We start from the raw sequence: 26740 nt of genomic DNA, 5'->3' as shown, positions 1-26740 counted from the left end.
AGGAAAATGTAGAGACATCTTGTAAAATTGAAATGCAATTGACAAATGAATTCCAATCCCGATAAATGTGAAGTGATGCGTTTAGGAGAAATATATAATTGGCTGGAGGTGCTGGCTCGAAGGGCAGTATGGCCTAGTACTCCTGCACCTATTTTTCTGTTATTTTCTAAGATATAGATGTGATCATTAAATGCTTATACATAAATGCTTTTACATAAGCGATGTCACACGTAAAACGCAAACATACTCTGCAGTTGCGGGTCAAGAAGACATTAGACATCTTTGATTTGTCGGGATTGTGGTCTCCTGCCTCCACCTTTAGGGGCGAACGTGTCTCGGGTGACAATTACAGACACCAGTGTCCAGGTGCGGGTGAGCCCGGCCAGGAGGCAGGAACTGTCGTCACGGCGCCAGGAGCCGGGGGAAGGAACCAGGCTCGGACGGCCGTCTCCTAGCAACCGGCCAACGCTAGGAGCATGGCGGCAGACAGAGACATCAAGCCCGCGTTTACTTTCAGGCATCTGAGCAACAAGAAGATGAACTTCATGCAGGAGAGAAAAAACAGCGATCTTCTGGCGAAATGGTAAAAGCCGCGGGGGAGGGTGGGCAGTGTAAACGGAGCAGGGTCACAGAGGACGAGGCCAGGCCAGTGTTCATAAGTGATAGGAGGGCAGAATGGGGTTAATTTTCATGTAATAGTTGCAGAATTGGTCTACTCGTCAACTCCGCCATTCAATCATGGCTGATCTATCTCTCCCTCCTAACCCCATTCTCCTGCCTTCTCCCCATAATCCCCGACACCTGTACTAATCAAGAATCTATGTAGGAAAGAAGTAACTGCAGAGATGCTGGTTAAATAGATAGACACAAAATGCTGGAGTAACTCAGCGGGACAGGCAGCATCTCTGGAGAGAAGCAATGATTGACGTTTTGGGTCGAGACCCTACCAGACTAACCAAGAATCTATCTATCTCTGCCTTTAAAAAGCCATTGACGGCCTCCACGGCCTTCTGTGGCAATGAATTCCACAGATTCACCACCCTCTGACTATAGAAATTCCTCCTCATCTCCTTCCTAATGGAGGAACGTCCTTTAATTCTGAGACTATGATGTGGTCCTAGACTCTCCCACTAGTGGAATCTTCTACATATCCACTCTATCCAGGCTTTCTCAGAGGGGTGGTCTGCCAGTCCCACTTCTTCTGGACCAGGAGAAGACATTTGGCAGGATAGAGCATAAATACCATCTCCGGGCTCTGCATGCATTTCTATTCAGGTCTCAATTTGTAGCTGCAGAGTGTGTGACAAAGGTTCATGAGTCCTTGAAGTCATTCTTCGCTTTAGCAGAGGCTTCAGAGAAATCTGGTCTGAAGATTATAAATCTATAGTTTAGTTACCCAAAACCATTCATATGTCTTCTTGGCAGGGTTCAGCTTGTACAGATTGCACAGGGAGTTTGTATTCTTCATTTACAATAATTATATGTTGCTCATAGTCACAGATCCTGTTGGCTTCTTTTCTGCCATAAGTTTGTAACCTTGATAAGGATCAGTTAGGAGAAATGCTTTGGAATCCTGGTCAGGCTTTGTAACATGGACCCCCTGTTGAGTGGATGAGTTATTTGGGGGCTTACAAGAGTCCTGCCAAGGAAGCCTGGCCAACTAACTGGTGTGTCTGTGATCGCTTTGATCAAGTTGTTCGCTTTGGTCACACCCCATTCTTTTACTGCCAAAATCAAATGTTTGTTGCATTCTTTAGAAGCTAACTGAAATTCTGGTTGAGCACATGAATGAGGGGCCAGGTAGTTTCTGGTGTATGTCCATATTCAGCTGTGACTGTTCATTTACCCATATAATGTATGTTAACAATGCATGGGGTCTGTTCTCATTGACTATTGTTATCAAAGCCTCATTGATTGTATGGCCTGCTTTTTTGTTGCATGAATCTAGTTAAAGTCTGGGATATTAAGGCTTCAAGGATGACTCGAACCCCAGTCATTTTCTCTTCTGTTGGGCAGAATTATAAAAACCTTGAAAACACATATTCAAGAACAGCTTCTTCCCTGCTGTTATCATAGGATTGTTTGGACCTTTCATATGCTATACTGATCTCCCAGTATACCTTGTACGGGCCCTTGTACAGCCAATCCTGGAGTCATTAGCTTCATCAGGACAACCAGGGCTTTTGTGCATAGGCTGGGAAAAGAGCTCTTGAACAAACCATCTCATGTGCTAAGGATGAATTTCCCACTACTTTGTGGTGGCCCTTGCAATTTTTTAACTGCATTTTCTCTGTAGCTAGAACACTGTATGTATGATTAGCCTAGATAACACACAAAATAATAAACCAATACCAAAACAAATACAAAACTTGAATGGAAATGCAAAAATTATTTGAAGAGAAATGAGCATTCCCATTTGGCAGCCCTTCTTCCAACATTATGCTTGTGTTCCTGCTGGTCTGTGAGAATGAGAATTTGCTGTCCGCTGGAACTTCTAACCACTTCCACAGTCACCTTCAGTGTCAGAGCAGCAAAGGGAAATTTCACAAGGCAGCTGGTGGATTTGTTGACTGATCAAAATTGCCTAATTGTGCAGCCAATAAAAAGAAAACAAAGTGCTGTGGAGTGGCCGTGTTGGGAGTAAATCTGTGTGGAGGTTAAGTGTGATGGTTTAGCTCAGCTCAGGATGCTTTGGCGAGAAAGCTGAGCAAAAACTGAGCAAAGGGTCGCAGGAGCTAAAGATGTGGTCTGCTGTTTCTTGTGTGTGATTGTTGTGTTTTTTTTTCTCTCTTGGTTTCAGTGCAGACGTAGTGACAGATAGAATGATGCAATATTCTTCTTGCACAATGTGGGAAGTCAAGGAAACTGCTGGGTGTCCCTGATGACCATATCGGTGGGAATTATTGTCATACATCTTTATACTTAATGGATGCCCACAATGCACCCTCTAGATTAAGTGGTTTTGAAGAGAGTACTTTTAAAATAAAATTACCTGACTTGGGAGCTCATTATTTTAAGTCAGACTAAATTATTATTTTTTTTTTTAAATGCTTGATGCTAAGGATAATTCTAATAAAGTAATTTTCCTTTTTGCTCAGTATTTACCTTTCTATCCCGTTAGGTCAATGCAGGGTAGGATCATAGTCCAAGCTTTCAGTTTTGATGAATACTTTCAGCCTTATGATAAAGATACATTTGTACAGGTGAGTACTGCTGTATTTTCATTATCTTTTCTTATAAACTGCCAAGCTATATATTTGCTCATGCTATTTTTGGCATCTAAATTGTTGCTTCAGATATCTGCAAGAGAATCTCATTTGGTGAGAACATAATTTTAAAGAGCTTTCTTTGATTTATTGATTTAGTAATAATCCTTATTTTGTACTCGTTCATCTCTTGCAGTTATTGTTTTTCTTATATCAAATGCATAATTTCTGCACAATTATCCTTTCAAATGTCAGTTCAGAATAATTCTGTAAGAGTAATCTCCCCCTGAATAGTCTTATTCGTATCAATATAAAAATGATAATTGTTTACATTAATTAGTGTTGTTTGCACTGCATCAATTCTATTCAAAATTTAGCATGGCAGTGTGTGTGCACCAATATATTCGACTAAAAGATTGCATCACTAAAGGATTACTTGCCTATATACAGGACGAGAAATACAGAATGATTTAATAGTTTTAATTAAAAGCATCTAAGTATGTTCTTTTGAACATTTATGCTTTCTAATAATTATGGGATAGAGTGGTGACATGATTTAAAGGGAACGTCCCTTAGCAGATTCCAACCCGGTAGTAGAATCCTGACTCAGGGCGGTTCACTTTGACATTTTTTCAAAGTAAGCTTCTCTCATTCCAATCTCCCACCAGTACACTCAACTTTTTCCTTCACCGCACCACTTTTTCCAGCTATTTTGGCCTTGATCTCTTATCAAAGACTCCAATCTCTGAGCATGCTCCTTGGATTTCCAAAGTCCCCATGTCTCAAGGTTCCAATTTGTGGAACAATTGATTGAACACTAGATATCATCATCCACACCTTATATATTTACATTGTTATATTATTTCTCATAGCAGAAAAAGAGGCCACTCAGGCCATCAACATGCCAGCTCTCAGATTAATCTCATTCCTCCGCTCACTTTCCTGTAACATATTCGCTCTTGCATGCTTATCAATTCCATACTATTTTCCTACACGTACACATAAAAAACAAACAAATGATAATAGTGCAATAATAACAGTAATAGCCTGCAGTTGAGGTTGCAGTGTTTATAGCCGAATGGCTGTAGGGAAGAAGCTGTTCCTGATCCTGGAAGGATGTTACAGTTTTCAGGCTCCCTGTACCTTCTTCCCAATGACCGGGGTAAAATGAGTGTGTTCACAACTTTTTGCACTTTTCTTCGCTCCTAGGCATTCAAGTTGCCGAACCAGGCTGTGATGCAACCAGTTAATATGCTCTCTACTGTACACCTGCAGAAGTTCATGAGAATCCTCGCTGGCATACCAAATTCAGCTGAAAGAGCTGCAGTTAAAATTAATCTGTGTAGAGCAATGATAGCAACACACCAAAAACAGTTTTCATATAGCATCTTATTTCATCAATATGATCTTAAAATACATTATAGGCAGTATATTAATTTAAAAATGCACAAGCTAGCTTAAAATTTACAAAGTAATTTAGCATTTATCAATTTATAAAATATGTTTATCTTGTATAAATCCATAGGCATTTTTCAAGGATCTCAATGTTGTGGCCAATCTTAAAATGATCTCGCCTTCAACTTGTGAATGGACAACTCTAGGTATGATGAATGTATGTTTGGCACAAAGGTTGTTGTCAGGAAAACACCAGTCCATGTAAACATATATGTGATCTGATGTAAATGTGAATCTGAATTGAACTAAATGTTGCCATTTTAAATTAAAAAACAGAATTGCTGGTAATACTTTTTAAATTATTTTTTTTATTTTTTATTTTTATTAGAAGCAATTGTACAAAGATAAAACATTCGGCATCTAAAATTATACAATTATTGTACAGCTTCATTATTAACCTAATAACCTGACAATGAAAAAAGAAAAGAAAAAGAGAACAAGAAAGGGAAAAAGTGAAAAGATAGCTCGATAAAGAACAAAGGAAAGACCCCTAAACTACCAAAGTAGTGTGGCCGAAAAATAAAGAAATAAGAAAAGAGAAAAAGAAAGGTGGAGATGTACCTGCCACTCGTCCCCCCAACACCCCCCCCCCCCCCCCCCCCCCCCCCCACCTCACCCAGCCCAGCATCGGATTTAAATTTAAATTTGTGTTGCACCATGCTATTCTTGTAAGAATTTGGTGAATCTGAATTTGGTCTTGAGAAATTGATCTGGTTTTTCAGCCAAGACAAGCCTAATGTTTTCCCGATGTAGTGTCTCAGACATGTTTGTGATCCACATCTTCACTGTAGGGACTGTTGTCTGATTCCAAGATTTAAGTATTCATTTTTATCGCCCTTATCAGGCCATAGTTAAGGAAACGTCTTTGAAATAATGTTAGCTCAGAACAGGCCTCTGACATACCTGGTGTGATCAATTTTATGCCGGGGTCCAATTTTATTTAAAGTATTTTAGAAAAGATATCAAAAATTCCCCTCCAGAGTTTTGTAATTTTGTACAGGAAGCAAAGGAATGGGTTATGGTTGCTTCTTGGAGGAGACATTTATCACAAATAGGAGAGACATTTGGGAAGATCTAATTCAATTTAGACTTTGAATAATAAAGTCTATGCAGTATTTTAAATTGTATTAGCGAGTGCCTAACACTAAGAGAACAGTAGTGTGTATATAGAAGACTTTCTTCCCAACTATCCTCCTCAAATGCCGACCCGGCCCTGTCTCTCGACACGGTCTCGGTGAAGTTACCCACCTTCTGGATCGCCCGGCCGCACATCTGGTTTCAGCAGGCGGAGGCCCAATTCCACCTGCGGGGCATGACAGCAGATGACACTCGTTTCTATTACCTGGTGGGGGCCCTTGACCAGGACACGGCCGGAGAGGTCACAGACTTCCTCGCAGCCCCCCCGGCCACTGAGAAATACCTCGGCCTTAAGGAGCTCCTGCTCCTGATTTATGGGCTCAGCAGGATGGAGTGTGCTGCCAGGCTCCTTCATATGGAGGGCCTAGACGACTGGCGGCCATCAAGCCTCCTAAACGAGATGGTCGCGCTCCTGGATGGGCACACGCCGTACCTAATGTTCGAGTCTACCTCCCTCCATCTGCTGCCGGCATACATCCGCTTACAATGAGCAAGCTCCAAGCGCCACCAGCAGGAGGCGCTTGTCTATTACCACCAGCGTGGGGTGCTGCAGCACGGCAATGCTGCCAGCCGTGCACGTTCATGGGAAATGCCTGGGCCGACTGCCAATAGTCCCCCCGGTGGCCGGCCAGATTCACCGCCTCTTCGCCTGGGATCGGCGCTCCGGGACCCGCTTCCTTGTTGATACCGGGGCGGAGCTGAGGGTCCTGCCCCCTTTGCTGGCCGACATTCGTTCTGGTAAGCGGGGGCCCGTCCTCACTGTGGCGAATGGCAGCCCCATCCGCATGTATGGGGTTCTCATGGTCCCGATCGTGTTCGGCTACTGCCATTTCTCGTGGCGGTTCACTTTCGCTGATGTCTCCCAACCGTTGCTCGGTGCTGACTTCCTCCGGGTGCATTCCCTCCTGGTGGACATCAGGCGTCAGCGCTTGGTCCACGCCGCCACGCAGACTGCCGCCGGATAAACTACGTCTGGCACGGCAGGAGTTCCACACAATGGAGTCCTTGGGGATCGTCCGCCCTTCAAATAGCCCATGGGCGTCCCCACTCCACATGGTCCCTAAGGCAAGCGGGGGCTGGCGACCTTGCGGGGATTATCGGCGGCTGAATGCCGCAACAACCGCAGACCGATATCCCACATCCAGGACTTCACCGCCCATTTGGCCGGGGCTACTATATTCTCCAAAGTTGATCTGGTACGGGGTTATAACCAGATCCCGGTCCACCCGGAGGATGTACCCAAGACAGCAATCATCACGCCGTTCGGGTTGTAAGAATTCATGCGGATGCCGTTCGCCCTTAAGAACGCTGCGCAGGCATTCCAATGGTTGATGGACAGGGTGTGTCGTGGCCTTGAGTTTGTTTTTGTCTACCTCAACGACATCCTGGTAGCGAGCCGCTCGTGGCAGGAGCATTGCACCCACCTCCGGCAGCTCTGTCAGCGGCTCAGCGAGCATAGTTTGGCTGTCAACCGCGCCAAGTGCCATTTTGGGGTAACCAACATCAACTTCCTCGGCCACCCCATGACTTTGCAAGGCGCAGTTCCCCTGCCGGATAGGGTCGACGCCATCCGTCGGTTTCCCCGTCCATACTCTGTGTGCGGCCTGCAGGTTTGTCGGGATGGTGGTATTTTATCATCGTTTTGTGCAATCCGCGGCCCACATCATGCGGCCACTGTATCAACTTCTGGCGGGTGGGCATAAGGACGTCGAGTGGACCAACGAGGGGGTGGCAGTATTTGACGGCGCGAAGGAGGCCCTTGCTCGGGCTGCACTGCTGGTGCACCCGCGGGAAGATGGCCCGACTGCCCTTACGGTGGACGCCTCGCAGTTGGCGGTTGGTGCCGTGCTGGAACAACTGACGGACGGGGATGGCGGCCCCTGGCCTTCTTCAGCCGGCACCTCAACAGCACTCAGACTAAGTACAGCGCGTTCGATCGCGAGCTTCTGGCTCTGTCCCTGGCAGTGCGCCACTTCCGCTACTTCCTGGAGGGCCGCCTACACAGACCACAAGCCGCTCACTTTCGCCCTGGCGAAGGTTTCCAACCCCTGGTCCGCACGACAGCAGCGGCAGTTGGCTTACAACTTCGAATACACCACCTCCATCCGCTACTTCGAGGGGAAAGAGAACTGGGTGGCCGACGCATTATCCCGTCCCGCCATCGACGCCGTGTCCGGAATTTGCTATTCTGCCCTGGTGGAGGCGCAGCTCATGGACGGTGAGATGCCCGCCTACCGGACTGCCATCTCCGGCCTTCACCTCGAGGGTGTCCCTCTCGGTCCTGGAGAGGCAATGATCTTGTGCGATGTGTCGTCCGGTCAGCCGCGCCCCATCGTCCCTGCCGCCTGGCGCCGGAGGGTTTTCGATGTTATCCACGGTCTGGCTCACCCATCAATCCGGGCGACGACGGCACTAGTGACCACTCGGTTCATGTGGGACGGTCTGCGCAAGCAGGTTGGCCACTGGGCTCGCACCTGCATTCCGTGCCTGACGGCGAAGATCCAGCGCCATGTCCGGACGCCCCTCCAGGAGTTTGGTCTACCTCACCGGCATTTCGACCATTTCCACGTGGACATAGTGGGGCCTCTCCCGCCATCCCGGGGCATTGCCCACCTCCTCATGGTGGTGGACCGCTTCACGCGGTGGCCGGAGGCCATACCACTGGCCGACACGTCAACGGCTACGTGCGCTCGTGCGTTGTCCGCGCACTGGATTGCTCGCTTTGGGGTGCCAGTGCACACCTCCTCGGACCGGGGGCCACAGTTCACCTCCGAGCTGTGGTCGGCCATGGCTCACTTGTTGTGTGTGCGGCTGCACCACACCACAGCCTATCACCCGCAAGCTAACGGCCTGGTGGAGAGGTTCCACCGGCAGCTCAAGGCAGCGCTGAAGGCGCGACTCTCCGGCCCGGACTGGATGGACGAGCTGCCGTGGGTCTTGGTGGGCATCCGGACTGCTCCTAAGGAGGACTTGGCCTCATCCTCAACGGAGCTCGTTTATGGGTCGCCACTCACGGTGCCCGGGGAGTTCGTGCCGTCGGCGCCGGGGCAGCAGAGAACTCCCTCATCCGCCTATATTGAAAGGCAAATAATTGCGCCTATATTGAAAGGCAAATAATTGCGCCTATATTGAAAGGCAAACAATCTTCCCTCTCCATTTTTAACCAGTTTACTTGTTGGCATGTATCGTCCATCCAATAAATTACATTTTTAATATTAGTTGCCCAGTAATAGAAAGGAAAATTAAGGAAAGCCCGTCCGCCGATTTCTTTAGGTTTGCATAAATGTCGTTTGTGAATTCTGTGAGTTTTGTAATCCCAGATAAAGTTTGTAATCGCAGAGTCAAGCTTTTTAAAAAAGTTTTTAGGGAGAAAAATCGGTATTGATTGAATAAGTATAGGATTTGTGGAAGGAAAATCATCTTTATGGCATTTATTCTACCTATAAGGGAAATCGGAAGTGTTTTTCAAAATTGAATAAGGGCATTAATTTGGTGATTAATGGTGGAAAATTTGCTTGAAATAAGGAAGAATATTTTCTAGTCACGTAAACTCCAAGATATTTAAATTTTTCCATAGCAATTCTAAAGGGAAATTTTAGAAGGTGTGTTGGGTCTTGAGGTTTTATCGACATAATTTCACTTTTGTTCCAGTTTATTCTATACCCTGAAAAGCAGCCAAATTGTTCTATAAGATTTAGTATATTTGGGATACTGAGTTGGGAGTTGGTAATATATAATAGTACATTGTCTGCATACAACGATATCTTATTATTAGAATATTTAGTATTATAGCCTTGAATGCTCGGATGTATTCATACTTTCAGCTAAGGGTTCAATCGCAAGGGCAAATAACAGTGGTGATAATGCACCCCCTTGTCTATTGCCCCTGGATAATTGAAATTTAGGTGAGAGTGTTTGATTAGTCAGTATTCTGGCAGTCGGATTGTTATGTAACAACTTTATCCATGAAATAAAGTTTTTGCCTAGTTTAAATTTTTGCAATACTGTGAAGAGATATTCCCATTCTACTTGGTCAAATGCTTTTTCTGCGTCTAAGGAAATAATTGATGTCTTTTATCGTTCTGTATGAGCACATTATATTAAGCAGGCATCTCAAGTTATTGAACGAGTGTCTCTTGGGTATAAACCTAGTTTGATCAGGGTGTATTAATTTACTAACATACTTAGTCTTCTTGCCAGGGTTTTAGCTAATATTTTCTGATCTGTATTTAAAAGAGCTATTGCTCTATATGATCCTGGCTCATCGAGATCCTTATCTTTTTTGGGTATCAGTGTAATAGTTGATTCGGCTAAAGTTTGTGGTAACGTCTGTTCTTTAAAGTTTTTAATCTTTATCGTTTCTACTGAAGTTTTAGATGTGTATAAATTTTGATAGAATTGTAAAAATCTTTCATTGATATCTTGAGGGAGTATAAGCAGCTCACCTTTTTCTGATCAAATTTTTTGAATGGTATGATCTTTTTCCATTTTTCTCAACTGACGTGCCAGGTTTGTGCAGTTTATCACCGAATTCAAAGTTTTTTTGCTTAGTATATTGAAATAACTTGATAACTTTTGCAGAGAGAATTTGATTTAACTTAAATTTTAATACAGCTATCTTATTATGTTTGTCAATAGAAGGATCGGTAGCATTTTCTAAATCAAGCTGTCTAATCTGTTCTTCTAATTCCAATTGTTCCATCGTGTTTTTTTTTTTTTTGATACGCTTGATATGAGATAATAGAACCTCTAATAAAGGCCTTAAAAGATTTCCATAATAAAGAGGCCGAAATACTTGGTGTGTCATTTGTCTCATAAAATAATTCCATCTGTTGATTCAAATATTCACAGCAAGCTGGATCGGTTAATATTTGAGGAATAAATCTCCAGAACATTTTTTTATTACGCATTCCTTCTCATTTTAAGGAGAATGTTAATGGACAATGATCGGAAATAATATTATTATGATATTTGGGATTTGTTGTAAAAGGGATTAGTTTTGTGTCCACCAGAAAATAATCAATACGTGTATACGTTTTATGCATGGCTGAATAAAAAGAATATTCTCTCCGGATGGATTTGCAATCCTCCATACAACGATTATATTTGTGTTTTTTATATAAGTGTTTAGGAGTTCCCTAGATTATGATTTTGTATTATATCTCCTTTGGTGTGAGAATTTATCCAGTTATTGGTCCAGAACACAGTTGAAGTCTCCTCCAATTATCAGATTTTGCTGGGTGAAGTCTGAGATTACATTAATTATTTTACTAAAAAACTGTGGGTTGTCAAAATTGGGGGCGTCGATAGTCACCATAGTAAGTGGGGTTGAATATAACTCCCCAGATACTATAATGTACCTACCCTCCTTATCGGTTTTAGTGGCTTTGTGTTTGAATGGTATGCCTTTACAAATTATAATTGCAGTACCTCTAGCTTTAGAAAGAAAAGTAGAATGATATAGTTGGCCAATCCAGTTAGCCTTCAGCCTGTTATGAGCTCCATCCTTGAGATGCGTCTCCTGTAAAAATATTATATCAGCATTAATTGATTTTAAATGGGCTAAGACCTTACCCCTTTTAATTGGCTCATTAACGCCCCTAATGTTCCAACTACAAAAGGTAATTCCTCCAGTTTTCCTAGAAGGATCATCTTGCATTAAAGCTTACATGGTTTCCCTTGTTTCAGATGGAGTAACACAATATTTAAAATAAAACTTTTGGTTGCTGGCTGGGTGAGCCCAATTCCAAAGCCCTGCAGGTATCTCCCAAGAAAAAGTGCTTTAAAAAGAATAGATAAAGAGTGTGACAGATTGTGAGTCCAAATGCAATAAACTAGACTGGAGTAAATGTAAATAAATTCCTGTTTTTCGTGTGGTAGGGCTGTTGAGTCCCTGGCAAGCTGGGTTGGATGAAGCCACAGGGCAGGAGTTCATCTCCTCTGGTGGCATGGGAAATGTTATGTCACAAACAGAACAATCCCTACAAAATTTCCTGAAAGGGGAGGGGAAAATGTGTCAGGTGCTGAAATATAATTGAAAGGAGTGGATATTATAAAAGTTAGGACATGTGGAATGTTAGCAGGAAATAATGGAGGGGGGGATTGAGAGCCATGGTTAATAATAAAGGAAGACATCCAAGAGACACAGGTGTAAAAAGTCATCTGAACGGATACAGCAGAGGCAGAGCAACTGGGAGGTGGAATGTGTCAGAGATAGCTATTGGTATCTGTGGGGCTATGGTGGATATTGGCCAGTGGCTTTGTCCTGAGGTTTTTAAATACGTTTTCTTCTTTTATTTTTCACTCCAAAGTTATGAGAAATGAAGTTTTATATTTGAAATTGCTGTTGTTGAGATCACAGTTGAAACATGTTTTATCTTTATTTTACCTTCTTTATTTTGCCTTCTATATATTTTTTTCTATTTGGAAATCATCAATCTGTATTCAGGAGCTCTGGTTCTTCCATTTAATAGATCAGACACATAAACAATCTTAACTCTCCTGCAGCAAAGGATTGAGAAAAAGTGGGACATATAAATGTTGTTATTCTCCAATACCCCTTTTTAACTTCTTTAGATCTAACATTTGTTTTCTTAATTGTCCCAATGTACTCAAGTGTCTTTTATCATGCATTTTATAATTTAATATACTCCATTCGTCCTGTCATAGGTCTATTATGTTTTTTCTTTCATTTCTCCCTTCTTATGAACATTTTAAGCAATACTTTATTTTCTTCCACAGCTAATGCAAAATTACTGGTCTGAAACTTAGAAGTTGTTACTCTTCCACAGATATTACCTGACCTGCTGACTATTCCCACTTTTTTCTGGTTTTGCTATATTCTCAATGACCTTGTCCTTGTCAGAGATACTTGTCCTTGCCTGAACCCTTAATTGACAATCTGCTTTTGTTGGTGAGATCTGCATTCATGACCATTCAGACTTCAGTGAATTCTCTACAGTCTATACCAAGACACATGCTACCTGACCACCACAGATCATCTATTTAGACATATTGAAATAACGATTGAAGCATTCCATATTTGCTTGTTTCAAAGCATATACAATTCTATTTGACATTTTGATTATAGTTAGAAGAAGAATTTCCTGAAAAAGCCCCATCTGAAACTTCATCTGCTCTATAATTAAAAGCAGTGTGTAGGTTATCCAAAACAAATCATGCTGCAGTGCAGCAATATGATCATGATTTCAGATTATGATCTCAGTTAAAGGGGAAAGATAAAGTTTAGGATGTTATTTATCAACCGGGAGTTCACGTAGGCCCAGGCAGACTGAGCAGATGTGTTCAGCGAAACGATTGCCGAGCCTGTGCCAGAAATGCTGCCTGTCCCGCTAAGTTACCAGCATTTTGTGTCTATCTAGGATGTTAACAAATTGAAAGAAAACATTTGTTGTGAAGACTAGTAAGTTAGAGGATTGTAGAGATTTTAGAAATTCGCCAAAGATAATTTAGTGGGAGAAAATGAATAAGGTGAATGAGCTTGTGTTAAATGCAAAAACAGCTTCCATTTATATAACAAGAGATAGTTGCTGAAGTAAACATTGGTCCCATAGAAAATTAAAAATAATAAATAAAGTGAGACTATGATCAAAACCTTGTATCTGACATCATAACAAATTGCTGAAAACTCTGACAACAGTGGCGAACCAGGAGACAAAATAGAGATAGGACAAACCGAAGGATAGCTGAAGTTGTTCTTTCATTTAATAAGGGCATGGGATTAGCCAGGTAACCACACGCCAATGAGTCTTTCTTCAATGGTAGGAAAGTTATTGAAAATCCGGAGAAATTCCTGAGGGATAGGATTTATGTACATTTGGAAGACAGGAATTGATCAACAATAGTCAGCACAGCTTTGTGTGGGAGAAATCCCAGATCACTAATTTGAGTTTTTGACGAGGTGCTAAGGTTGATGAAGAGTGGTAGACTTTGTCGATATGGACCTTAGTAAGACGTTTGGCGATGTCCCGCATATAGGCTGGTCCAGAAGGATAAGGCATATGGGATTCAAGGTGAGTTAGCTAATTGGATCCAAAACTGACTTGGTGATAGGAGCTAGACACAAAATGCAAGAGTAACTCAGCGGGTGAGGCAGCATCTCTGGAGAGAAGGAATGGGTGACGTTTAGGGACGAGACCCTTCTTCAGACTGATGTCAGGGGAGAGGATGGGACATAGATATAATGTAGGCGAAGGCAGTAAGACTGGTGGGAGAACTGGAAATGGGGAGGGGATGGAGAGAGAATGCAAAGGCTATCTGAAGTTAGAGAAGGTGATAGGAACAGAGGGTAGTTGTGGAATATTCATTTTATTATTGGAAGTCTGTGACCAATGGCGCACCTGTGTCTGTGATATTTATTAGCGACTTATTAGTGAAGGAGATATGGTTCGTAAGTTTGCATATGACGCAAAAGTTGGTGGTGTTGTGGTTAATGAGGAAGGTTGTGTAAGATTATATAACAAATATAAATCAGATGGAATTTGGGCAGAGTGGGGACAAAGTGGTGGCAGATTAAATTTAATCCTGACAAATGTGTGATAATGCATTTTGGGAGTAGGAGTAGGACATATACAGAAAAAGGTAGGGCACTAAGAATGTTGTTAAACAGAAGGACCTTGCAGTTCATGGTCATTGCTCCTTGAAAGAAATAACACAGGTAGATAGGATGGTGAAGAAGACATATGATATGCGCGCCTTCTCAGGTTGCGACATCTATATAATTAAAAGTCTCATCTTCACCACTTCCTGTCTGTGCTGTATATTGATTTTAGAAACAACGCTACCATATATCGCTATGATTTTGGGCCATCTCATTCACAGTTCTCCTCTGCTGAGCAGGTCCCAAAGATTTTCCCCATCGATGAAAAATAAAAAAGTTATGAGTGTTTAAAAAAACCTTGAGATCCACTCGCCTGTCAATCACCACAATGAAGGTAATGCCCCTTCCGGGTGGGGGGGAGGGGGGGTGGGCAGGACTATGAAACCCCGGATGCATGGACATGACTCAGTCACTCTGCAAGATCGTGAGGGAGAGGCCACGACTCTCATTCTAAGCTGTGAATCAACTCAACTGTTAGTCTGCAATGTACTTGCAATAAATGATTTGTTAGCCCTTAATGACAATGCCTTGAGTTGTTTGGCCTGCTGTCCTGCCAGTGCTTGAAACTGCAATGCTTTATTAGGTCCGACTGTGTTTGGAAGAAATAAATGTTTTATTAGGTCCGACTGTTTGGTTCAAAAGTTCCGCTCATTTTGTGACTTCCGCTTAGTGGACAGGTCACGCTGATTGCGTTATTTCTGGTGAGTGCAGAGGTCGCGCTGATTGCGGAAGTGCCGCTGACAGCGGAAGCCCCAAAGTGGAGAGGCCGCGCTCAGCCGTGTGAGTATTCAAGAAAGTTTACCGCCGTGTGTGTGTGTGTGTGTGTGTGTGTGTGTGTGTGTGTGTGTGTGTGTGTGTGTGTGTGTGTGTGTGTGTGTGTGTGTGTGTGTGTGTGTGTGTGTGTGTGGTCTCATTGACTGAGCTGCCAGCCCAAAAATCCATTCGGCCCACAATGTCCATACTAGCCCTCTGAAAACCATTCCCTGCAGCCCACAACAACACGCTCCAGAAAGCCACCCCCCACCCTCATTGGCCAGCAATATTGGAATTGGTGGAGAGGTGGAATATTGCGTTGGGGGACCAGCCCTTCCGTGATGAAGCTGGGACCCAACGGGTCCCACTTAGTCTAGTAGAATATAAAAGTTGGGACATTGCAACCTCACAAAACACCTGCTGTATGGCACTTGGAGCAGTATGTGTAATTCTGGTCACCATACTATCGGACGGATATGATTGTGTTGGAGAAGATTCACCAGGATGTGCCTGGATTTGAAGGACTTTAGTATGGGGAGAGATTGGATAGGAGATTGGAAGTTTATATTCCATCGAGCAAAGAAAACTGAGGGAATATTAAGTGATTAGAGGCATAGATAATTAGAATCTTTTTCCTCTGGTAGTGGTATTAAAAACAGAGGATATGTCATAGGATGATGTGGAATCAGTTCCAAATTGTTCCTCAACAAACTTGTAAATATTTGATGAACTCTATAAATTGCACAGATGGAGAGTATATTTGCAGTTAAGATTTCCTTTACTGCAAGTGGTCAGACTCCCTCAGTTACATTTCAGTGCTTCACTTTCAGGGAATTTTGGATACTAAGCATTGTGCGTGAATTGACATAATCCATGTATATTCTATTTTCTACAATTGTGGCTATGTCATCTGCATGACAGAAGCCAATCAAATATCATATTTTGAAAAGTTCAATGTGCAGTAAGGTTGTGGTCATATTTTCCTGTTGATTTTTACATCAGTCATTTTGCATTTAAAAAGCATACACTTTCCAAATGAATTCTTTGGCCAATGTTTCTTTTTATTTTCAATTCTTTGTCAGCAGGAGTAGAAGTTAAGAAAGTAGAAGCAGAGGAAATTCCCTGCAAGCAAGTTTCAATGTCGTTTTTTGACTGTTTGTACACTAATGAGATTATACGAGAAACGGGGCACATTAATAAATGTCTGGATGAATTCTATGAGGATTTTGTTATTGCTGATCGGCTTCGACAGGTAAGACCTTCATGGATCAAAAATGTCATTATATGCTGGGGCCATATAAAAATTAATTCATTTAAAAAGTTTAAGCGAATGGAATGCTTCCTGCAAAAAACATAAAGCTCCCAGTTTAAGAGCTTCATTTAAATTTTACTGGGGTTCTGTTTTACTTCTTGGTGTGGCTGTAAGACTGAGGCAGTACTTTGAGAGGTAATATTAATATTAATGTTTTTAAAGGTTGATTATTCCTGGTTGGATTGATAGTGTTGGTGGCAATGTTTGATGATTGGCTATTTTGGTGTTTACCTCTGCATCTTTATCATTCTTGCCTTCTTTGAAAATGCTTCTTAAACCAAGCTCTTTGCCCACGCTTTAGAATTCAAGTATGGCTTGATGCTAAATTTTGTTTGGAAACATTCCTGTAAAATGCTATTTTACCACATTAAAGTTGCTATACGAATACAGTTTGTTGTTACTGTTTAGTTAAAGAAAGTTGCATATCACTGCAAAGGAATTGTATGGTACAGTAAACTATGTATATGAAGGAACTGCAGATGCTGGTTTACCACGAAGATTGGCACAAAATATTGCAGTAACTCAGTGGGTCAGGCAGCATCTCTGGAGAAAAAGAATTGGTGTCGTTTTAGGTCGAGACTCTTCTTCAGCCTGAGAGTCAGGGGAGAGGGAAACTCGAGGTATGAACACGTTTAGTACAGTAAACTAGTTCTTTGAGGTTTTATGAGTGCATAGCTGCTATTTTGATAATGTAATAGTGTGATTTATTGTTAATGCTTATTGTTTATTGATGCTGAGATAATTTATAAAGCTCCTCTGGTTTCTCTAAATTTATGGTTAATTTTTTAAGCTTGCATACGGAGATAATTGACGATTTAAATGCCAATTGGGGAGCAATTTGTCTTGGAAAACTGCAGCGTAGCAATCCCACTGACATTTCTTGAAACGAGGATTCTCCCACTGAAATTTAGATTTGTTTCTTATATTTTTTTGTGAGATAGAGGAAGGCCATAAAGGTCCATGACACCCAACGAATCGGTAGTCAGCTGACCTACCAGTCCACTGCTGGAATGTGAGGGGAAACCCATGCAAAATCCACATGTAAGGATAGGATCAAATCTTGGTTGCTAGAGCTGTATGACAGTGGCAGTAATTGCAGTACCAATGTGCTGCTAGTATTTGATTGTTTTGTTGAAGCCTTAACCATCAGTGAGTTGTCTATCTGAATATCTCTGAATTTTGAAGTCCTCTAGACATCCTATTTAAACAATTTAATGAAGTGAAACAAAGGACAATTGCTTTGTTTTTTAACTCAATGCCCCCCTCACAGAATAGTTATGAAAAATGCCTATTCTTAAATAGTTGGTGTTCTGTAGGGTAAAATACAACAAAATGATTCATCTGAATCTTTTCTACTTTCATTGCAGTTCTACATTTCAGTGCAACTCAGCTGTTTTGTATTCTGTTACAAAATGCTTTTTCATCTTAAAATTGTGTTATTTTAAATTAACTATCATTAATCATTATGCAATATCAGGTGGAAGAACAGTTTTTATCTTGTGAAATTGAAAAATAATTGTCTCATTTATCAATAAACTAATGGACCTATTGTGTAAATGAAATGAAGAGCAAAGACCGGATCCTGTATTTTTAGCTTGGAATAATAGAAAAAGTTGATGCATAAAATAGGAAAGGGCTTTTGAGTAATGTGCTGCATTATATTATGTGCCAACCATTAATCTGGCAGGTAAGTGATTGATATTTTATTTATTCCTAATTTTTCATTTAGTTTCACTGATTAGTATTCTATATTTAATTTAGGTATTACTGTTGGAAGACTCTGACAATTATCAAATATTCAGTGATACAGAACGCAAGGAATTTATCTTCCGCCTCTTCAAACATTTCTGCTTGGGGGGAATGCTCTGTCAATTTGAAGATACGATTGACCCTTATCTAGAAATCACCAAGGCAGTTTACAAGGAAATAGTCAGGTTTGTAAAAACTGTCTCAGGCTTTTATCTTTTAATATTACATTTGAAGATTTCAAATGCTCATATTGTCCATTAAGCACGTTTGAAAGATTTTTTACCTTCCCTTCATTCGGATATGTGCTTGGTCGCAGAAAGTGTAAAGGGCCTGTCCCACTATACGAGTTTACGCAAGAGCTCACCCGAGTTTAAAAAAAAATCAAACTCGTGGTAAGTACGTAGAATATATGTAGCGGGTACGTCGGAGCTCGGGACGTCTCTTAGCGGCTCGTAACGCTAACGGCAGGTACTCGGGAAACGCGGTAACCTCGTGAATTTTTTTCAACGTGTTGAAAAATGTCCACGAGAGCCCCGAGTACCTTCGAGCGGCTATTACTGTAATTCTCCGAGTTTGAATCAGGGGAAACTCGGGAGAACTCTTGAATTACCTCGTACAGTGGGACAGGCCCTTCATTATGTTTTGATTTTCTCTCCTATAATAATTCAATTTTCTGAAGCTCTTTATTTGAACTATTGGATGGAAACTTGCAGATGTTAATTGGGTGAGTCTGTTTGCAGGAATGAGGATGGCTGGCAAGTGGAAGGCTTTCAAAAATGAGATAGCAAGAATACAAGGGATGCATGTTCCTGTTAGGATGAAGTGCAAGTTTAGGAAAACCTGTTTGATGAGAGAGGTTCAAGCTCTATTGAGGAAAAGAGAGACATATGTCAGATTTAGATAGTCAGAATCAAACGAATCCCTCAATGCATGGATTTAACAAGGTATCAGGAGGGTAAAAAGAGCACATGAAATGTATGAAGTTTGCACATTTTCTCTGTGGAGTTTGCATGTCCTCCCCTGGGTTTCCTCCGGCGTTCCGGTTTCCTTCCACATCCCAAAGAAGTGTGGTTTATGGGTTAATTAGCCTCGGTAAAATTGCCCCTAAAGCACAGGAATTGGATGAGAGAGTGGGGTAGCATAAAATTAGTAGTATTAGATGATTGGTGGTTGGAGTGGGCTGCAAAACCGGTTCCATGCTGTATCTTTAAATTAAACTAAAGTGTTGGTGTGCATTTAATAAGGCAATTGGGAGGGCAGAAAGAGGACATGAAATGGACCTGGCAGGCAAGATAAAGCAAAATTAATTGAGATTCCACATCTATCTATCTATACATAACAAAAACTCTGATCTTGTTATCTTCCGGTTTATGCGGTCTTTCTATTTGCGTAAAAACGGTTCCCCGCCCCCAAACCCACCCTCGCCACCACAATCCACCCCAGCACCCATAACTCCCCCAGCCCTCACAACCCACCGCCCCCACAACTCCCCCCCCCCACACCCACAACCCCGCCCCCCCCCACATTTGCTAATGACATAAAATCTGGTGGTTTAGAGGACAGTGAAGATGAATATTTAAGTTTATATTTAAGTAGAAAAAACGCTGCCACTTTCGGCTGTGATTTTTGGCCATCTTACTCAGAGTCCCCTCCGCTGTGCAGGACAAGAGGATTTTTCCCATCGATTAAAAATAAAAGAGTTATTAGTGTTTTAAAAATGTTGAGATTCTCTCTCCAAAGGCCACGCCCCTTCCGGAGGGACTATAAAACCCAGAAGTGTTGAGTGCCTCAGTCAGTCTCTGCAAGATGGGGGGAGTGAGAGGGTCAAGTCTCTCAGTCTGAGCTATGAATAACACTGAACACATGTCTACTAAACTGTGAGTGTGGTTTTACTGACCTTGAGTGCCCTTAATGTGGTTTGAAATGAAGCACAGCAAATCGTTGGTGGTGGTCGGCTTGAAACGAAGCACATCAAATGGTTGGTGGTGGTCGGTTTGAAATGAAGCACAGCAAATGGTTGGTGGTGGTCGGTTTGAAATGAAGCACAGCAAATGGTTGGTGGTGGTTGGTTTGAAATGAAGCACAGCAAATGGTTGGTGGTGATTGGTTTGAAATGATGCACAGCAAATGGTTGGTGGTGGTTGGTTTGAAATGGCAAATGATTAAAAGTCTAAACTTGACAACTTCCTGTTTGCACTGTATATTGATTTTAGATAAAACTCGGCTGTGATTTTAGGCCATCTTACTCAGTCATCTCGGCCATCTTACTCACCTCCGCTCATCAGGTGCAGAGGATTCTTCCCATCAATGAAAAATAAAATTGTTATTAGTGTTTTTAAAATGTTGAGAATCTCTCTCCTATCAATCCGCCATGAAGGCCACACCCCTTCCGGTGGGAGGGGGGAGGGATTATAAAATCCGGAAGTGTGGGTGTGGCTCAGTCACTGCAAGATGGGGGAGGGAGAGGTCACGACTCTGTCTGAGCTGTGAATCAACTGAACACACCGAATGTCTACTGAACTGAGTGTGGTATTTATGTGGTGTTTTGTGTGGTTTTGTGTTGATTTCACCCTGCTTGAAATGGTATGAAACTGCATTTGAATGTGGTGCCCTTGCACCCTGCTTGAAATGGTATGAAACTGCATTTGAATTCGGTGGCCTTACACCCTGCTTGAAATGGCATGAAACTGCACTTGCATTTGGTGGCCTTGCACCCTGCTTGAAGTGGCATGAAAGTGCACTTGAGTTTGGTGGCCCTGCACCCTGCTTGAAGTGGTAGGAAACTGCATTTGAATTTGGTGGCCTTGCACCCTGCTTCAAATGGAATTTCAAGGAATAGCCCTGAGTCAACTGCCAGCCCACCAGCCGTGAGTGAGCTGCCAGCACATCAGGCTTGAATGACTGAGCTGCCACCCCAATAATCCATTTAGCCCACAATGTCCATTCTAGCCTCCCCCCCCCCCAAATGGAATTGGTGGAGATGTGGAATATTGCGTTGGGGGACCAGCCGTCCCGTGTGAACATGGGACCCAACGGGTCCTACTTAGTCTAGTTATATATAGAGATATATTACTGACAGTGCTGATGAACCTGGCACAATCCTCTCCCTGTTGTTGTACCATGGACCTGGTTGAGGCCAAAGCCCTCCACTGGTGTTCCTGCAGTAAGGACACAATTAAAGTGATCTCATCACTGAACGATTCAAGTGTGGCAGTGTCCCGTGAACCTTGTGTTGGGAGGGCTAGGTAAGTGATGCATCCAATCAGCACCCAGACATGAGGTGCCAGGGTTGCATTATGTCTGATGCATTGAATGTGCACCATTGCTGGGCACCGGCTCCGTGTGTTTCGCTAGAGAAACTCCATCTCCACCCATGCAGTCATTTCAAGAGTCAATTTCAGACTAGTCGAGCTTAATGAGATCAAAGTTGGGTTGAGTCAGAACAAGCTCTCCCCACAAGCAGAGTTAAGTGCAATTAAGTTTTGACTAGTGTTGAGTCAAGTTCTGCCTGAGGTTGGGTGGGAACATATATTCAGCGCATTTTTTAACGTCGTGTTCATCAGCTTTACAAGCCAATGAAACAATGTTCTTTGGAAACTTGCATTTAAAAATAGTCTTACTTTAAGCCATTGGTATGGTTTGTCATTTTAAATGAGATTTCAAGTGATGATTTGAAACAATTAGAATATTGGAGCACAACAATTAATGCATCGGCCAGAAATTTTCTCCACCATCTTAGCAAAGGCATCAATCTGTTTTAAATAAACAAAGCAATACTTCCACTAAGTCATCAAGAGAGAAATCTCAGACAATAGGCTACTGAAGAAACATGCTGGTTTATGAAAAAATACACTAAGTGCTGGAGTAACTCAGCAATTCAGGCAGCATCTCTGGAGAACACAGATAGGTGACATTTGGGAATGGGACCCTTCATGGAACCATGTTAAAGGTTAATTTCATGGCAATAGGTCTTTGAATATTGTTAATTTAAAATTTCAAATGCTAATTTCAAGGCAACTATGTATTCTGAATTAATTGAGGTATAAAATTATGAAGGGCCTACATAAGTAAATATGAAAGACGTAGATGCTTTTTTATTAAATTGGAAAGACATATGTCATCAGAGCAGTGTAAACAAGGGACATAGATTTTTTTTAATCGTTTGCGAGGATGAAGAAAAATTATTTCACTTGGAGGATGATGGATGTTTAAAATTCAAGGCCTGGAAAGTATTTGGATGTGCACTTAACGACTAACAATGTTTCTTTCCTAGTTCTGGAAGGTGGTTAGGTGTGGTAGTTCAATTTAATCTAGGGACCTAATGAATTGAATGGTCTTCTTTTAAGTCATAAAGTTTCTTTCATTTAATAAAGTGCGCTATCACAGAGTTCTTGAAGAACTCAAAACAAAGGATAAGCAAGGTAGAGTCATACCTCCTACAAAGGAAGTTAGTTGTGGATATTGGTGGTCAATCATTTCAGGCATAGACATTGCTACTGGAATTCTTAGGCTGTGTCCAACCAACTTCAACTGCATTAAGATCACCATCTTTCCATCATAAGTGGGAATGTTCGTTGGTGATCGCACATTGTTTAATTCATTCACAATTTCTTCAGAAATGCAACAGATTGTCCATGTGTGTTGCAATATCTAGACAATATTCAGACATTAGCTGACGTGGCAAATAACTTACGCCATAAAAATACAAGCAATTACCATTTCCAATAATCAAGTTCAACTATTTAGTGCACAATAACTGTTATTACTATTATAACCATTACCAGAAACTTAGCTGGAACAGCCACGCAAGCACATGAGCTACCAAGTCATATGTTTTTCCACACAATACAAGAAGGGAATGTTCTAGATTCATCTCTATTTGCCTAGAAGAGTATACCTCTAATTCTATTCAAGAAGTTTGATGTTATCTTGAACAAGGCAGCTCATTTGATTGGTTCCACAACTACTTGTTGCCTGAATACAGGCAATTCTATAATCAACTATAGAAGTTATGTGATTATAATTAATCTCAATACCATGAACAAAATTAGTTGCGATATTTGTACATCAATATTGGACATAATATTTGGCTCTTAGGATACTGCTTTGGAACTTGCCTTAGTACTCACTCATAATGCACTTCCAATTCTAGTGAGGTTAAGGTTAATTATATCTTTGCTTGATATTGCTATATTAATACCTGTTGTGAAAAAAAAATGCTCTGAAACAAGTTTTTTTTCAATGGAATGTGAGTACTACTGGTGACACACTGAAAATGTTATATAACTTTCACATTGAACTATATAGAATCTCTCAGTTTCAAACTGTGATAAAGTATATTTGGCATGTGCCATTCATGTCACAGCTTTTATTTATTAGAATCTGAATCTTAGGATCCAGTGTTTTTCCACACTATAACATATTCCATGTTGCAGGGAATGTTGTAATATTTTAAGGGCTAAATAGTTTACCAATTAGTCAATGGTTGTAAAAGCAACCTCAAATTGCCATGAAAGGTTTGTGAACCAAAATCTAGTAAAAACAAACACAGATGTAATTTTGGGATCATTCCCACCAAAAATCAATATTATAATCTAATCCTAATATCAGGAAACTACATTGATTCTTTATATATCAATCCATCTGCAGTGAGACAGTAACTTGGCTACACATTGTCAAGGAAGTGATAAACGTTATGAAATCAGTTGTGAAGAATGTAACAACGTTATTAAGTGCTTTGTCAAGTTGCAAATGGATCAGCCATAATCTCACTAAATGGAAGAGGAGGTTTCAGGAGTGAGCTACCCATTCCGAATTGTATGGAACCTTTAAATATATTTTTATTGACTGTTATTTCTGAGTTTATTGTGATATACACAAACAGTGAAGTTCAGGTACAAAAACAAATTATATATAAATTACACATAAAATACTGCAAAACAGAATAAGGATACAATTGTCTGTGCAACTAAAACAAGACATTTGTGCAAAACGCAATTAGAAACAAAAGAAATCCATGCTAGTGGTCCATGGTGTTCTGTTGTCAAGGTAGGATTTAGGGCTGTGGGGTTGGTTCAACAACCTGATGGTTATTTAAAAGTACCAATTTTTGAAGTTGGTGGTGTGCAACGTAATGCCCCTGTCCCACTTAGGAAACTTGAATGGGAACCTCTGGAGACTTTGCACCCCACCCAAGGTTTTCGTGCGGTTCCCGGAGGTTGCAGGTGGTTGCCAGAGGTTACAGGTAGTGGAAGCAGGTAGAGAGACTGACAAAAACTTCCGGGAACCTCTGGGAACCGCACGGAAACCTTGGGTGGGGCGCAAAGTCCAGAGGTTTCCGTTCAGGTTTCCTAAGTGGGACAGGGGCATAAGGCTTCTTGTACCTCGCGCCCGATGGTAGAAGCTAGAAGAGGGAACAACCCAAATGGTATGGATCCTTGAGGATAGTTAGCACTTTCTAGAGGCAACGCCTCATGTAGATGCTTTTGAAGGCACAGTGAGGTCTGCCCATGATGGACCGGGCTGAGTCTGCCACTTTCTGCAGCTTCTTGCATTCATGTGCATTGGAATTGACGTACCAGGTCATGATGCAACCAGACAGGCTACTTTCTACGGTGCGATCTCGCTGGCCCTTCACTCCGCACTGGACCACTTGGACAACAAAAACTCATATGTCAGGCTGTTATTCATCGATTACAGCTCGGCATTCAACACAATCATCCCCTCCAAACTGGTTACCAAACTCGCAGAACTGGGTCTCTGCGCATCCCTCTGCAACTGGATCCTTGACTTCCTCATCCACAGACCACAGTCTGTTCGTATTGGTGGAAATGTGTCAGCCTCGATAATAATCAGCACGGGAGCACCTCAAGGCTGCGTGCTCAGCCCCTTGCTGTACTCACTCTATACCCATGACTGCGTAGCCAACCACAGTGCGAACTCCATCATCAAGTTCGCTGACGACACCACTGTTGTGGGACGTATCACTGATGGGGATGAGTCAGAGTACAGAAGAGAGATCGAGCAACTGTCCATATGGTGCCAGCGCAATAACCTGGCCCTCAACACCAGCAAAACCAAGGAACTGATTGTGGACTTTGGAAGGAGTAGGAGGGGGACCCACAGCCCCATTTATATCAACGGGTCGATGGTTGAAAGGGTCAAGAACTTCAAATTCCTGGGCGTGCACATCTCTGAAGATCTTTCCTGGTCCGAGAACACTAACGCAATTATCAAAAAAGCTCATCAGCGCCTCTACTTCCTGAGAAGATTACGGAGAGTCGGTTTGTCAAGGAAGACTCTCTCTAACTTCTACAGGTGCACAGTAGAGAGCATGCTGACCAGTTGCATCGTGGCTTGGTTCGGCATTTTGAGCGCCCTGGAGAGGAAAAGACTAAAAAAAGTAGTAAACACTGCCCAGTCCATCAAGGCTCTGACCTTCCTTCCATCGAGGGGATTTATCGCAGTCGCTGCCTCAAAAAGGCTGGCAGTGTCATCAAAGACCCACACCATCCTGGCCACACACTCATCTCCCTGCTACCTTCAGGTAGAAGGTACAGGAGCTTGAAGACTGCAACAACCAGGTTCAGGAATAGCTACTTCCCCACAGCCATCAGGCTATTAAACCTGGCTCGGACAAAACTCTGATTATTAATAACCACTTTCTGCTATTTGCACTTTATCAGTTTATTTATTCATGTGTGTATATATTTATATCATGGTATATGGACACATTTATCTGTTTTGTAGTAAATGCCTACTATTTTCTGTGTGCTTAAGCAAAGCAAGAATTTCATTGTCCAATACAGGGACACATGACAATAAACTCACATGAACTTGAACTTGAACTTGGACATCTGGAGAAATTTGTTGTACATTTGATGACATGCCAAATCTCTTTAAACGTTGAAGAAAATAATGGCGCTAGCTTGTATTCTTCAGGATTACATCAATGCGCTGGGCCCAGGATAAGCGATCGAAGATGTTAATGCCCCGGAATTTGAAACTGCCCACTGTTTCCACTAATGATCCATCAATGAAAACTGGTGCGGAGTCCCCAGACTTCCCCTTTCTGAAATCAACAATCAGTTGCTGGTAGACAACAATCAGTTGCTGGCCTTGTTCTTGTTGAGCAAGAGGTTGTTGCTGTGGCATCTCCAAACCAGGTGTTCTATCTCTCTCCTTGATGCTGACTCATCACAACCTGTGATTCAGCCAATTACAGTAGTGTCAACAGCAAAATCATTGATTGCATTGGAGCTGTGCTTAGTCATACAGTCATGGGTGTAAAGCGAGTGGAACAAAGAGCTAAGCACGCAGGCTTGAGATGCACCTATATAGATGGTCATTGAAGAGGAGATGTTATTACCTATCTGTACTGATTAACATCTGTGAAGGATTCTGTTGTGAAGGGTGTTACAGATGCCCGTGCCTTGGAGTTTGATGATATTCACATATACACATATTTGATGACAATGTGTAGCACAAACATTCACCGATAGCTTATTA

The 26740-nt window shown here is 42.0% G+C and overlaps 1 protein-coding gene across 3 annotated transcripts in view; it reads left to right on the top strand.

Moving 5' to 3' along the window:
* The first annotated feature begins 236 nt into the window (after positions 1-236).
* cfap300 (cilia and flagella associated protein 300) overlaps positions 237-26740 on the top strand; it is a 42932-nt gene continuing 16428 nt past the window's right edge. Inside the window, exons 1-5 of one of the 3 annotated variants that reach the window (XM_033022354.1) lie at positions 237-583; positions 3122-3203; positions 4732-4807; positions 16254-16423; positions 18245-18417. In XM_033022354.1, coding sequence (XP_032878245.1) covers positions 477-583; positions 3122-3203; positions 4732-4807; positions 16254-16423; positions 18245-18417 — 608 coding nt within the window. In that variant the 5' untranslated portion in view covers positions 237-476. Of the gene's footprint in view, positions 584-2700; positions 2894-3121; positions 3204-4731; positions 4808-16253; positions 16424-18244; positions 18418-26740 lie in introns of those variants that run through there. The other 2 variants (XM_033022355.1, XM_033022356.1) reach the window with 2 other exon arrangements.

Source organism: Amblyraja radiata, chromosome 6 (genome assembly GCF_010909765.2).
Source record: "Amblyraja radiata isolate CabotCenter1 chromosome 6, sAmbRad1.1.pri, whole genome shotgun sequence".
Classification (NCBI taxonomy): Eukaryota; Metazoa; Chordata; class Chondrichthyes; order Rajiformes; family Rajidae; genus Amblyraja; species Amblyraja radiata.
Note: the sequence above shows the minus strand (reverse complement) of the source record. Positions and strands in the feature narration are given on the sequence as shown.